At 38.3% G+C, this 14,676-nt stretch overlaps 1 protein-coding gene across 3 annotated transcripts; it reads right to left on the bottom strand.

Moving 5' to 3' along the window:
- Positions 1 to 2,433: 2,433 nt before the first annotated feature.
- On the bottom strand, positions 2,434 to 13,901 carry taf11 (TAF11 RNA polymerase II, TATA box binding protein (TBP)-associated factor). 3 transcript variants are annotated; one of them, XM_051659887.1, is made up of 7 exons: positions 13,791 to 13,901; positions 11,392 to 11,490; positions 9,656 to 9,831; positions 9,396 to 9,544; positions 8,203 to 8,362; positions 2,891 to 2,987; positions 2,434 to 2,802 (listed from the first exon to the last, which is right to left on the bottom strand). In XM_051659887.1, exons 3-7 carry the CDS (start codon positions 9,818 to 9,820, stop codon positions 2,672 to 2,674), a joined length of 702 nt encoding a protein of 233 aa, XP_051515847.1. In that variant the 5' UTR covers positions 9,821 to 9,831; positions 11,392 to 11,490; positions 13,791 to 13,901; the 3' UTR covers positions 2,434 to 2,671. The 3 variants fall into 3 exon arrangements, with proteins under 3 accessions (XP_051515847.1, XP_051515849.1, XP_051515848.1); XM_051659889.1 differs by having other exon boundaries at positions 8,275 to 8,362; XM_051659888.1 differs by lacking the exon at positions 11,392 to 11,490 and having other exon boundaries at positions 13,791 to 13,881.
- Between the last annotated feature and the right edge of the window lie 775 nt (positions 13,902 to 14,676).

The raw sequence follows: 14,676 nt of genomic DNA, 5'->3' as shown, positions 1-14,676 counted from the left end.
GAGATGACGGTTTACAGCTTAATTTCATTCCTGCAATGTTTTATTTCACTCTGGCTGTAGTTTTTTACTTTTAGACATATCAAAACTTGATTAAAATAGCATGATAAAATATAGCAATCCAAAATCATACAGATAAATTGAACAATTTATTATTTATTTATATAGATGATTTATTTTTATTGATTTATTTTTGCTATAAAAATGCTGTGATTTCTTTCTTCACTAATTCACTGAGGTGATATTGTTGTTAACTCAGAAGACTGCGCACAGTGGAAATTATTAAAATATTAGTTTATCACATGTAGGTATTCGTCTAATAATCAATGGATGTTGTTATTAATAACTTTAGTACTGTATTACAGTCGCATGGACGCTATGCGCACATGTCAAGTCTTCTCGGCACTCAGAATTGCTGCCAAGTTTGGATGGGAGAGTGTCAAGATGGTAAAAAATAAATAAAAATAATAATAAATACAATAATGTACGTGTGTACAATTTTTTTTATTCTTGTTGGCAGTTTTTAGCAGTATTACTATTTTAATCACTAAGGGTTAAACATGACACACAGAATTAAGATTTACTGTATGTACCATTTTATAAGAATAACAAAAATTATTATTGTTGTTATTATGAGTATTATTATCCTACATGTAAGATAAATTCATATGTAACAAAGTTGTTTCTGTTAATCTCCGATGCTCCGTGTTTACGTCAGCGTCCGAATTCATGAACTCATTTCGTTCACTGCGTGACTGTGACAGGGCACTCACAGTCATCCACCATATGGAAAATAGTGAATGAGTAAAAGTGAGCCATTTCGGACACAGCTGTAGTTGACGCCAAGTGAAGACAAATTTGAGAAGCAGTTTTTTTTTTTTTGTTTTTTTTTTTTAATGGAAAATATAATCTGAAGTTTACTTTTTGTATTGTTTGATCTTGCAGATCCCTATCTTTCATTTGATATTTATATTTATGAATTTGTTGTATTTTTAAACACTTTGTTTGGCAGTTTAACATTGTGATCTCTTGCTGAGAACAGGTTAAGTTACATGTGCTTCCAAGTATAGAGCATGCATTTTAAACCAATTAAAATTAAATTATTTAAAAATAAAAGTAGCCTAATGAGTGCCCTGGAAATAGATGTTTCCTTTAGATTTAACATTTTCAGTATTTTTATTATTATGAATTTCTTGATTTTTAACAAATCATAGGGCTTTTGTATGTAGGACATTTTCTCGTTTTGTCCATTATCTCAAGAATCAGTGAATGTTCGAAATTTTACATTTAGCATTGTTGTTGTTTGAAACAAGGCAACAATACACAAACAATATATGAAAAGAATGCACATGTTTGGCTGTAGTCTTGAGGGTCACATGTTTGACCTCAGGAATAGCCTATAGTAAAACTCTATGGTAAAGAGTAACACCAGGGCAAACTCTCCTGTCTCCTCTAGGTGAAACCAAAGAAATCAAGAAATTTTAAGTCCTGCCATCTATTGAGCAACCAGTAGAATACAAACACCACTGGCAAATGCTCACTGCAACAGGAAAAAGGTTAAATATATAAATGTACATTTAACCCATTTTTAGTTTATAAATAAATAATTGCAAATCTTGTCGCCATCTTTGTTTGTGTTCACCGCTCTGTGGAAGAATGCTTATGTGCGCAGGCACGTAGTGTTTCTTTACTAAGTGACATCGCCAACTACTGGCCTGGCATGCATAATACAGCGTTTTTAGTCATTTTCGCGGATCCGTGTGAACGGGGATCATTTTGACAATGTTGTCGTCTGTACGCTAAACTTTTCAAAAATGCAAAGGAAAAACTTCTCAGTTTTTAGTACATCGTTGTCATGTAAATGTACCCTTACTGACAACTGTAGCTCCTGTCCTGTCTCTTTCTCAGGGCTATCTGTAGCTTTATCGCCATCTAGCATTTGCCTGCCTCAAATAATGAAGATAAGGATTTTTCAAGGTAATTCTTCAAAGAGACTGCAGCTTTGCACTCACACTAAACATGCACTATAGAAATTTCCATGACTTTCTAAGGCTTTATTAATTTCCATGCCCCCCCCCGCCATGCCCTCCGGAACCTACGCCCCTGCACTAGTGTCATTTCCTCATCAAACAAAAATAAGTCCCGATTCATCCGATTTCTAATATTTTTACCATACAATTATGTATGTACTATTACATTCTCTCACTAACATTCGTGGTAAATGTGTAATTTTAACACTGACAGTGGAGGCTTTTGTGTGTCCACCATGTTTTGTAAAAAATAATGTTGGTTATCTGAAGTGTGTAACTTCAAAACTTTCAAAGCTGAAAAGGCACAGATTGCAGGAATGACCCATTTACTATAGGACGTTTCTGTAAGATTCACCCTATTTCAGTATGCCTGGCTGCTCCCATTTCTAATAAAGAGAACAGTAGGTATAGTCAAAAGATTTCATTTGCATTGGCAAAACATGACTTGGCACAGGTTTCAAGAAAATCAAACATTACAAAACATTTAAATAATCATTGGAGTCAGTCCAATCATTTTAAGTCTACTGCTTGCTCCAGAGGAGAGACTGTAGGCAAAATGAGAAGTCCAAATGGGGCAGATGGATTCCCCCAAAATTTGCTGATCAACAGAGTCTTTTCCAAATGGAAGAGAGAGAGGTTCATGTTCAGTGGAAGAGGATGTGCTTGTGTTTAGTGTTGGGGATTTGCTCTCGGCTCTTCAGTCTCCTCACAGCTTCTCTCATGTGTTTAGGCTGCAGAGGTGGTGTGTCTCCCCACTTCTCACACACATCAAGAGCTGCAACACACAAATAAACATCAGAGAATGAATTCAACAGACTCAAGCTAGCCTTAATAGTTGAATCATATTCCACTGTTTTACCCACCTTCCTCAACAATCTCTCCTGCAAACACCTTTGAGATCCCTGACATGGCGATGATCACATTCTGAGAGACGGATGATCCCGTGATGGACTGAATAAGCTGGAAAACAGGAAAAAAAATTAAATAAATCATCTTTCAACACTTTCAGTGTTCACGTGATAGAATTGTCCTTTCGAATTTTGTGACTTGGCAACACACTCATGACGAAACATAACTGGGGGGACTTTTTGCCTGCACTACCAAAAGCTATTGGTCCATATGTTAAATGTCACTCCGATGCTGTTAGGGCTGCACGATAATGGTGAAAATGATAATCACGATTAGTAATCACAATTATTCTGTCATTTGAAAAAAATAAATAACAATAATTATATATTTTACAAGGCTGCACAATTTGAACACATTTTTCTTTACGGTTGCCACTGCTAAGATCTTGTTTCTAAAAGAATAAAAATCATAAAATTACATTAAACAGCAGCTCTCATGTTGAATAATTTGTTAGAACTACAAACTAGCAAATTATTCCAGTCAGTCAGTCAGTCACTTTTATTTATATAGCACATTTAAAAACAACGACAGTTGGCCAAAGTGCTGTACAAAATCAATAATTACAAAATTCATAGCAAAACACAAGGACAACATGAAAGACACAATGACAATAAAAGAGTACTACTAAACCTGCATATTTCCATAAGCTACAGAAAACAAATGAGTTTTAAGAAGAGATTTAAAACCATCAAAAGTTGGGGAAGACCTTATATGAGGAGGTAAATTATTCCAGAGTCATGGGGCTGCAATCGAGAAGGCATGGTCACCCTTCAGTTTTAGGCGTGACTTTGGAACAGTCAGCTGCAGAATATTTGATGACCGAAGAGGTCTTGAGGTGTGATGGTGAGAGAATAACTCTGTAGAGTATCCTTGCATCTTGCACCCTCTTTTAAGGTCCATTCTTTCAATTATTATTATTAACAGTGATATACAGTATAGTATATAGTAATATATTTCTGTAATAACTGAGCGCGCAGAATTTCTATCCAGTCCCAAGCGTTTATTTTGAAGGAAGTGTGTTTCTGTGTGTTACCAGGTGACAGTATGACCACAGGTTTGTGCTCCTTCCATACATGGTTAAATGCTCTCATCTCCTCCTCACTCCACATTACCCCGATGCCATGGGGTTACTTTAGATTTGTTTACACACTTGTTATGGCCAAACATATTTGGAATTAGGCAAATGTGCAACTGAGGCAAATGCGTGGCACTTTAAAATAACCCGGTCAGCATACGTTAGCAACATGCGTGAACTGAACTCAGAGCACAGCTGTTCTGTATACATACATTATCAAAGCACGAGATGGAATTAATTTCATGAGCATCGATCGATTGGAAGTTTTCAGAACATCAGAATTGCAGCTCATAAAATGAGAAAAGTATATTTAATGTAATGTGTAATGTAAATAAATGTAATGTAAATAAAATAATTTTAACTAAATGTACCTGTCTGTTACATGTTTTATATTGTTTAGGTTTAGGAATGGGGTTGGGTTAGCAGTAGAGGTAGACCGATATATCAGTTTTACAGAGTAATCGGTGCAGAGAGTGGCTTTTTGAAACTATCGGTTATCTGCAAAAAATCAAAGACAGTTTTTTTAAATATATATATATACACTATATTGCCAAAAGTATTCGCTCATCTGCCTTTAGACGCATATGATGTCGGCCCACCCTTTGCAGCTATAACAGCTTCAACTCTTCTGGGAAGGCTTTCCACAAGGTTTAGGAGTGCGTTTATGGGAATTTTTGACCATTCTTCCAGAAGCACATTTGTGAGGTCAGACACTAATGTTGGACAAGAAGGCCTGGCTCGCAGTCTTCGCTCTAATTCATCCCAAAGGTGCTCTATCGGGTTGAGGTCAGGACTCTGTGCAGGCCAGTCAAGTTCTTCCACACCAAACTCGCTCATCCATGTCTTTATGGACCTTGCTTTGTGCACTGGTGCGCAGTCATGTTGGAACAGGAAGGGGCCATCCCCAAACTGTTCCCACAAAGTTGGGAGCATGGAATTGTCCAAAATCTCTTGGTATGCTGAAGCATTCAGAGTTCCTTTCACTGGAACTAAGGGGCCAAGCCCAGCTCCTGAAAAACAACCCCACACCATAATCCCCCCTCCACCAAACTTCACAGTTGGCACAATGCAGTCAGACAAGTACCGTTTCTCCTGGCAACCGCCAAACCCAGACTCGTCCATCAGATTGCCAGATGGAGAAGCGTGATTCGTCACTCCAGAGAACGTGTCTCCACTGCTCTAGAATCCAGTGGCGGCGTGCTTTACACCACTGCATCCGACGCTTTGCATTGCACTAGGTGATGTATGGCTTGGATGCAGCTGCTCGGCCATGGAAACCCATTCCATGAAGCTCTCTACGCACTGTTCTTGAGCTAATCTGAAGGCCACATGAACTTTGGAGGTCTGTAGCGATTGACTCTGCAGAAAGTTGGCGACCTCTGCGCACTATGCGCCTCAGCATCCGCTGACCCCGCTCTGTCATTTTACGTGGCCTACCACTTCGTGGCTGAGTTGCTGTCATTCCCAATCGCTTCCACTTTGTTATAATCCCACTGACAGTTGACTGTGGAATATTTAGTAGCGAGGAAATTTCATGACTGGACTTGTTACACAGGTGGCATCCTATCACAGTACCACACTGGAATTCACTGAGCTCCTGAGAGCGGCCCATTCTTTCACAAATGTTTGTAGAAGCAGTCTGCATGCCTAGGTGCTTCATTTTATACACCTGTGGCCATGGAAGTGATTGGAACACCTGAATTCAATTATTTGGATGGGTGAGCGAATACTTTTGGCAATATAGTGTACATATATATTCCTCTGTGGCCGGCTCTGTTAGACTCTACAGTTAAAACAGTTTGATTCTACAGTATAACATCGGCCTCTAGAGGTGAAATAAAATCAATAACTGACTGACAATATTCATCCATATTTTATCCTCACTTCAATGCCTATTTTGTTGTTTTGATTAGATCAATTGTTCTAAATTAAAGTGAGGGCATGAAATGAAAAATGCAGCTATAGGGAAACTTGCCCCATAAGCACATACAGTGGATATAAAAAGTCTACACACTCCTGTTAAAACAGCAGGTTTTTGTGATGTAAAACATGAAACAAAGATAAATCATATCAGACTTTTTGCACCTTTAATGTAAAAATTACAACCTATGCAATGCCACTGAAAACCAAATTGACACATTTAAAAAAAAAACAAAAATATATATATATATATATATATATATATATATATATATATATATATATATATATATATATAAAACTTAGAATAACTTAACTGCATAAGTGTGCACACCCTTTTACAATTGGGTATGTGGCTGAGTTCAGAATCAACCAATTATCAAGCTCATGAGAAATAGTACACACTTGTCTTCACCTGAATTGACTCTGATTAAATCCAAATAAATCTCAGCTGTTCTTGTAGTATTTTTCTGACATCTTCTTGGTTGCATGGTACTACAAGAGTCATGGGCCACAAAGAGATTACAAAGCATCAAGGGGATCTCATTGTTGAATGGTATCGCTCAGGTGAGGGCTACAAAATTTTTTCCAAGGCATTAGATATACCATGGAACACAGTGAAGACAGTCATCAACAAGTGGAGAAAGTATGGCACAACAGTGACATTATCCAAAATTGATGAGAAGACAAAGAGAAAACTGGTCAGGGAGGCTGTCAAGAGGCCTACAGCAACATTAAAGGAGCTGCAGCTCTTTCTGGCAAGTACTGGTTGCTCCTTACATGTGACAACTATCTCCCGTATTCTTCATCTGTCTGGGCTATGGGGCAGGGTGGCAAGACCAAGCCTTTTCTGACGAAAAAACAAAACAAAAAAAACATCCAAGCCCGGCTAAACTTTGCAAAAACCTATATCCAGTCTCCCAAAACCATGTGGAAAAATGTGTTATGGTCTGATGAGACCAAGATTGAACTTTTTGCCCAAAATTGTAAAAGGTATGTTTGGCACAAAAACAACACAGCACATCAGCAAAAGAACACCATACCCATGGTGAAGCATCGTGGTGGCAGCATCATGCTTTGGGGCTGCTTTTCTTCAGCTGGAACTGGGGCTTTAGTGAAGATGGATGGAATCATGAATAGCTCCAAGTACCAGTCAATTTTGGCACAGAACCTTCTGGCATCTGCTAGAAAGCTGAAAATGAAGATATCTTTCACCTTTCAGCATGACAATGATCCAAAGCACACATCCAAATCAACAAAACAATGGCTTCAGCAAAAAAAGATTTTGGAATGGCCCAGCCAGAGCCCAGACCTGAATCCTAGAAAATCTGTGGGGGGACATGAAGAGGAACATACACAGGAGATGCCCTCACAATTTGACAGATCTGGAACATTTTTGCAAAGAAGAGTGGGAAAATATTCCCAAATCAAGATGTGCCAAGCTAATAGACTCTTATCCAAACAGACTGAGTGCTGTAATAAAACCAAAGGGTACTTTGTCTAAGTATTAGTTCAGGGATGTGCACACTTATGCAGTTAGGTTATTCTAAGTTTTTTATTTATTACATTTGTTTCTGAAATGTGTCACTTCGGTTTTCAGTGGCATTGCATAGGTTGTAATTTTTACATTAAAGGTGCAAAAATTTGCGATTTATCTTTGTTTAACTTTTTACATCACAAAAACCTGCTGTTTTAACAGGGGTGTGTAGACTTTTTATGTCTACTGTACATGTCTCGAACTTCATATCTTGTGAATAATAATAAAAAACCTCATGTGATGGAATATATATTTACTATGTCCTTAATCTGGTGAATATATAGGCTTTAAAAAACGTACTTTGGGAAATACTTAATATAGAGCATTGTAGCGGAGCAATTCTCTGTCATGTTAAAATAAGAGTCCTAAAATAAGTGTGTATTCTGGGCTTGTTCACAGTTCCACGTCATGCTCCAAATATTCATTATTTTCTAGTTATTATTGGGATTTTAGTTGCACAATAAATTGCACCTGGGATTTTATTCATTTTGGATTCTGGTAGCCTCTATGTCTGTGCCCGTCATAAGCCGTTTCCACCACCTTAGCTAACGGTATCAGTTGACCTCTAGTTAGCAGATCTAAAATATAGATATGATAGTATTATGTAACAAAAATAATGTATTTCTAGGAATAATCAAATATATTGCAGTTAAATAGGAGATGATATCCACGATAACATGAGATTGCCAAGCCTGTGACGGAATCGTCCGAAATGAGGAGAGACTGTCCGTTACGTTTTCATGGTGCAGGAAAATCGTCGCTACGGGGACACCTTTCTTATGAGACTGCCGTGGACTTGGTCTTACTCTTTTAATGGCTGCCTTTGGGAAAGCAGATCGTCTGTACATCTCATAGCGGTTCAGCTGTTCTTCAGAGAATGATGACACTAAAACTCTGTGGGTCAAAAAAATAAAGAGCAAACATATCAGCCCAGCAAAATCAGAGTAAAAAAATTAAAGCATATGTTTTGCTTGCTTTTTCAGATGAATACTAACAAATACATCATATTACTCGTCTCTCTGGAATATTGATTCTGATTAGTCAGTTACGCCACTCTGCAGTCAAATACTTTTGTATTATGACTGCTAAACTGTGTAAGTGACCATTGTCCCAGACAACCAATTTCATACATTCTGCACACATTTAATGATTATAATAATAATTCCTTACATTTATATAGCGCTTTACATACTATAGGGGAAATCTCCTCAACCACCACCAGTGTGCAGCATCCACCTGGATGATGCAACGGCAGCCATAGTGCGACAGAACGCTCACCACACACACCAGCTGTTGATCGAGAGGAAAGTAGAGTGATGTAGCCAATTCAGGGATGGAGATTATTAGGAGGCCATGATAGATAAGGGCCAATGGATGGAATTTGGCCAGGACACCAGGGCTATACCCCTACTCTCTACGAGATGTGCCCTGGGATTTTTAATGACCACAGAGAGTCAGGACCTCGGTTTAACATCTCATCTGAAAGACAGTGCTCTTTTTTTTTCTTTTTCACAGTATAGTGTCCCTGTCACTATACTGGGGCATTAGGACCCACACAGACCGCAGGGTGAGCACCCCCTGCTGGCCTCCCTAATACCACTTCCAGCAGCAACCTTAGTTTTCCCAAGAAGGTCTCCCATCCAGGTACTGGCCAGGCTCAACCCTGCTTAGCTTTAGTGGGCATCCAGGCGAGAGCTGCAGGGTGATATGGCTGCTGATATTTAACTTTGTGATATCAATTTTCTCTCATAGAATAAATAATTTACATTTCAAATCAACATTTTATGTCCATTTAATTAAGTAGTCATGTAATTAGCAGGGTCCTGGTCACCCTGTCTGGGTTTATTTTGTAATAATGACTGGCTGACTGTATATGATCCCCTACACAACACTTTAAACTAGTTTAACATACACTACTGGAACTCACTGCATCTTTTGTATTTCATCTTCGTCAACTTTTTGTCGTTTCTCCTTTTTCTTCTCATGTTCCACTTTTAGTTTTTTAGCAGGAGGTGGGTGTACAGAGGAAGACACCTCTTCCTCTTCATCACCAGCAGCAGTATCTTCAGCAGATCTCTGAAGAGAAAACCAGTTATGGCATTCAGAGAAACCATAAATGAACACATTTGTCTCGAATCATCTCAAGTGTTTCTACGAATAAAAGAATTTCATCCTCAAGCGACTCACCACTTTGCCTTCCTCTTTTATACTGGTCAGGACTGCAGTGGGTTCAGAGGTGCTACTGGTGCTAACTGGACCATCACTGGAGCCCTTGCTCTGTTTGGGCCTCTCAGCAGGCGTGCTTGTCTCGCTAAACACCAATTCAGTTTTCATACGGGCTGGGTCTGCCATGCTTTGATTGACTGATGAAAATCAGATGAAATTAAATAAAGTACTCAATGCCGCCATGCACAACAAATAAAACAGTTTAATGTATGTAACTCTTTAAGAGGTGAAACCTTAATAAAAAAAGAAATTAATTACGAAACTGAATTTGCACTCAGTAAGTTTTTGCTAACTGCTAAACTTTTAAAGCTACACTATGTAACTTTAAAAACAAAAACAAAACAAAAAAAAACAGCAAAATGTTATTAATGAGAGAGTGCAACAAAAATCCATCTTCCAAACCATGTCTTTACCCAAATACACTTTGATAAACCTATAATAATGATCTATATTTTAGAGCTGTCGGGACGAATTCAGCGGGAAATTGCATACATACATCACTCGCCCGTGCGTGTCACGTCATATCCGTACACAGAGACTTTTATGGCCTTTGCTCGCACTGGCCCGATAGTGGAAAAGCGGCTAATGTGTTTAATAGGGGCCTTTAGGGCCCCCAAGCAGGCGATCCAGGCTGTTTAAACTGTCAGAAGATTGAGGTTCATGCTGGATACGCAAAAGCATGTGAGTGCAACTTCAAGGCTGCGTCTGAAACCAGGAAAATGCTGCCTCCGGAGGCTGTATATGGAGGTATGATGAAAATAAGGTGCTTTTCAAACTGTTCAGAGACAAGTTTTCTTAAGCATTCCATTCATTCAAAACAGCTGTCAGTTAAGCCATTAACTGATAAGGCAGCAAGGTAGCAAGTCAGCTGCCTACGTATTTGGATGCAGCCCAAGGTAAAAGCACTTCACATGTGCTACAAGTAATGTCTTATTCACTTTGCACTGTATGTACAATTGGTTTGATTTGATATTTTTGGAGTAAATGCTTTGCTAACGTGGACTTGTCATCCATGGTTGCTGGACTACTGTGTGTACTGTTATTTCCTTCTTCCTAATATAATAACAATTTCTTCATGTGCAAATAAATTACTAAAATTTGATGACTAAATAGAAATCTGAAGAAACTGCTATCTACCATTTAAAATACAATATTATTTTTTGTTTTTTGTGGAATTGAGTAAATATAGTGCTAAATAAGAGTTTATTATTATTATTTTTTAACAATTTCCTGTTTGTTATTTACTTTATTAAATTGTGTGATATATCGGCATTGTATCAGCCTATCGGCCACCCTACTCTCCGGATATCGGCATCGCCCATTAATAAACCAATATCAGTCGACCACTACTTTAGACACCACACGCAAATATCTCATGGAACAGGAACATTTTCCAGTGTATAGTGTCAAATAGGTGTTTAGGAAAGTGCTGTGGTAGTATTGCTGTTTAGTGTTTTGGGAGAAAATAAAATCAATGAAGCCTTTTACCCCGTGGAGCCTTTAGCCCCGCTGTACCCTACATGTATGTAAAAAAATAAAAATAATAATTTGTTCATGAATTCTAGACGTGACATTTAACATTTTTGTGAAACATTTTTTATAAATTTGTATTTTTAAACAGCAGTTTTTTTCCCCCCAGTTTTTTTTTTAGAGGTGGAATTTGTTGTGAAAACGTGGATTATAAAATTCCAGGTTACCTTCTCTGCAAATATCTTCAGATTTGTTGATTGTCACATCACATCAATCAGATTTGAATACTTCGGTCATTGTTCTAGCTGCATCAACAGGAGGTTTTACTACAATTTAACAGTAATGAGAAAGATATTTATTTATTTATTTATTTTTCATTAATATGAAATACACTTGAAGTCATAAAAATAATCCCATAAATATAACGGTCAAAAAGATATGCTGCGTTGCAGTTAAATATTGTAAAATATAATTTCTTATTTTTTCTTTTGATTTTGAGGTAAAATATGACTTGGAAATCCTTGATCAACCCATTGCAAAAGAAGGGATTCCTTGTGTACAGAAATGTTCCCATTCATTATCCTTATTGATCATTCAAACACTCTCGGTCTCCTCATACCTGCAATACTGCATCTCTACGGTATTGATAATTTCCAGCAGTTCTAGATAGTCACAATTATTGGGTGACAGTCTTGTTACCTTTGCTTTTGTGTCCTAGTTCAGGTAAAAGCCACTATTTGCACTCTCATTTAGGAAAGTGCAGTGCATTCAGAAAGTATTCAGACCCCTTCATTTTTTCACATTTTATGTTGCAGCTTTATGCTAAAATGATTTAAATATTTTTTTTCCCCCCATCAATCTACACTCCATACCCCATAATAACAAAGCAAAAAACAGATTTTTTATAACTTTGCAAATTTATTAAAAAGAAAAACAATTGAAATATCACATTGACATAACTATTCACACCCTTTGCTATGACACTTGGAATTTAGCTCAGGTGCATCCCATTTTTCTGGATCATCTTAGAGATGTTTCTACACATTGATTGGAGTCCACCTGTGGAAAATTCAATTGATTAGACATGATTTGGAAAGGCACACACCTGTCTATATAAGGTCTCACAGCTGAAAATGCATATTAGAGCAAAAACCAAGCCATGAGGTCAAAGGAACTGCCTGCAGAGTTCAGAGACAGGATTGTGTCGAGGCACAGATCTGGGGAAAACTACAAACAAATTTTGGCTGTGCTGAAGGTTCCCAAGAGCACCGTGGCCTCCATAACTCTTAAATGGAAGAAGTTTGGAACAACCAGGACTCTTTCTAGAGCTGGCCGCCCGGCAAAACTGAGCAATTGGGGGAGAAGGTCCTTGGTAAGAGAGGCGACCAAGAACACAATGGTCACTCTGGTTGAGCTCCAAAGATCATGTGTGGAGATCGGAGAAACTCTCAGAAGGACAACCATCACTGCAACACTCCACCGATCTGGGCTTTTTGGCAGAGTGGCTAGACGGAAGTCTCTCCTCAGTGCAAGACACATCAAAAAGCACCTAAAGGTCTCTCAGGCTGTGAGAAACAAGATTCTCTGGTCTGATAAAACTAAGATTGAACCGTTTGGCCTCAATTCCAAGCGTCATGTCTGGAGGAAACCAGGCACCTCTCATCACCTGCGCAATGCCATCCCAACGGTGAAGCATGGTGGTGGTAGCATCATGCTGTGGGGATGTTTTTCAGCAGCAGGGACTGGGGGACTGGTCAGGGTTGAAGGAAAGCTGAATGCAGCAGAATACAGATTTATCTTTAATAAAAAGCGCTCAGGACCTCAGACTGGGCCGAAGGTTCACCTTCCAACAGGACAATGAACCTAAGCACACAGCCAAGACAACACAAGAGTGGCTTAGGGACAACTCTGTGAATGTCCTTGAGTGGCCTAGCCAGAGCACATACTTGAATCCAATCAAACATCTCTGGAGAGACCTGAAAATGGCTGTGCACCGACAGTCCCCATCCAACCTGACAGAGCTTGAGAGGATCTGCAGTGAAGAATGGCAGAAAATTCCCAAATCCAGGTGTGCAAAGTTTGTCGCATCATACCCAAAAAGACTTGAGGCTGTAATCGCTGCCAAAGGTGCTTCAACTAAGTACTGAGTTAAGGGTCTGAATACTTATGTCAATGTGATGTGTGTGTGTTTTTTTTTTTTTTTTTTTTTTTGCAAATGTATCAAAAATCTGGTTTTTGATTTGCCATTATGGGGTATGAAGTGTAGGTTGATGTGAAAAAATAAATAAAATAATTTAAAGCATTTTAGCACAGGGCTGCAACATATCAAAATGTGGAAAAAAATGAAGGAGTCTGAACACTTTCTGAATGCACGTTTGAGAAACAACACCCTGCAGGTAAATCCAGCTTAAGCTGATAGCTGTGTTTGGGAACAGCTGGTTTACCAACTACAATCTTCCAAAAAACCAGCTTGACAATCTTGAGCTGGTGTGATTGATTTTAGACTAGGACTGGATCTTAACACCGTGGTACACGATAAAGTGTAACAGACTTTAAATAACTAGACACTAATTTCCTACAATGCATAGCTGAAATAACTATCAACAAACTTTCTTTTGTAACGTACCTCAGACCAACGGCCGTTTTGGTCAGTTTTTATGAACGCTTCAAAGAATCAAACATGTATTTTACAAACAGCACAGTTTAGCAGACTGAATTCAGCCTCAACAACATCCGGTACATTTCAAAATAAGAGTCCACAACCTAAATTGGATTTCAACAACTGCGTGGCGCCAGAGACTTTTGAAAAGTTCTTGAGTGGCGCATGTTACTTGCGAATGTTTCATCTTGTGTTCGTTTCTTCTGCGGTACAAACAGTTCTTCCTCCAGGGGCGCTTTGATTTGTACACTAACAGTTATAATCAATCAAATCCATTCATAGAAAAGGGTTGGTACCTGGTATGCAAATCCGCCCAGCATTTCTAATAAAAAAAAAATATTTGAAAAGCCTAATCCATTAATCCCAACGACTGTGGTCCACGCAGTACCAGCGCTGAGAATAAAAGTTTTTCTTCAGCTAACTCACGCAGACCAACAGACAGTCATAAAGAAATTATTTAGTTTGACACCCGTTTACTCGTGTATCCCTACAGCCCATTCCCTGTTGCATCAAGTTACAAGTAAATCTGTACATACATTAAAATCTTTAAACATTTGTAAGCCAGACATTATGTATTCTAGCCTGTATTGTATAAAATACTCTAGAACTGGAGGCAAACTGGCAATGAGAAGCATGTGGAGTGTAATAACAGACTCAGATATTTTAGTCATTTCCTCTACAATAACTTTTGTAAAACAGACAGGATCCCTGCTTTTAAAAAAAACAAAAACAAAACAAAACAAGACCTAGCCCAGTCAAATCAATCAGTTAAGGTGCAATATGTAACAATTTTCATGTAATATTTTTTTTTGCCAATGTGTGATCGGCTTGTAACGCAACTTAAAAAAATGAG

Source organism: Myxocyprinus asiaticus, chromosome 28, assembly GCF_019703515.2.
Source record: "Myxocyprinus asiaticus isolate MX2 ecotype Aquarium Trade chromosome 28, UBuf_Myxa_2, whole genome shotgun sequence".
NCBI lineage: Eukaryota > Metazoa > Chordata > Actinopteri > Cypriniformes > Catostomidae > Myxocyprinus > Myxocyprinus asiaticus.
Note: the sequence above shows the minus strand (reverse complement) of the source record. Positions and strands in the feature narration are given on the sequence as shown.

What these genes read in the sequence shown, in the direction of transcription:
- taf11 (XM_051659887.1), bottom strand. Translation starts at nt 9,820, where the DNA reads ATGGCAGACCCAGCCCGTATGAAAACTGAATTGGTGTTTAGCGAGACA. An exon ending in TAAAAGAGGAAGGCAAAGTG is followed by an intron (nt 9,545 to 9,655) that starts GTGAGTCGCTTG and finishes TTTTCTCTTCAG; the next exon opens with AGATCTGCTGAAGATACTGC. An exon ending in TTTTCCTGCACCATGAAAAC is followed by an intron (nt 2,988 to 8,202) that starts GTAACGGACAGT and finishes CCTGTTTTCCAG; the next exon opens with CTTATTCAGTCCATCACGGG.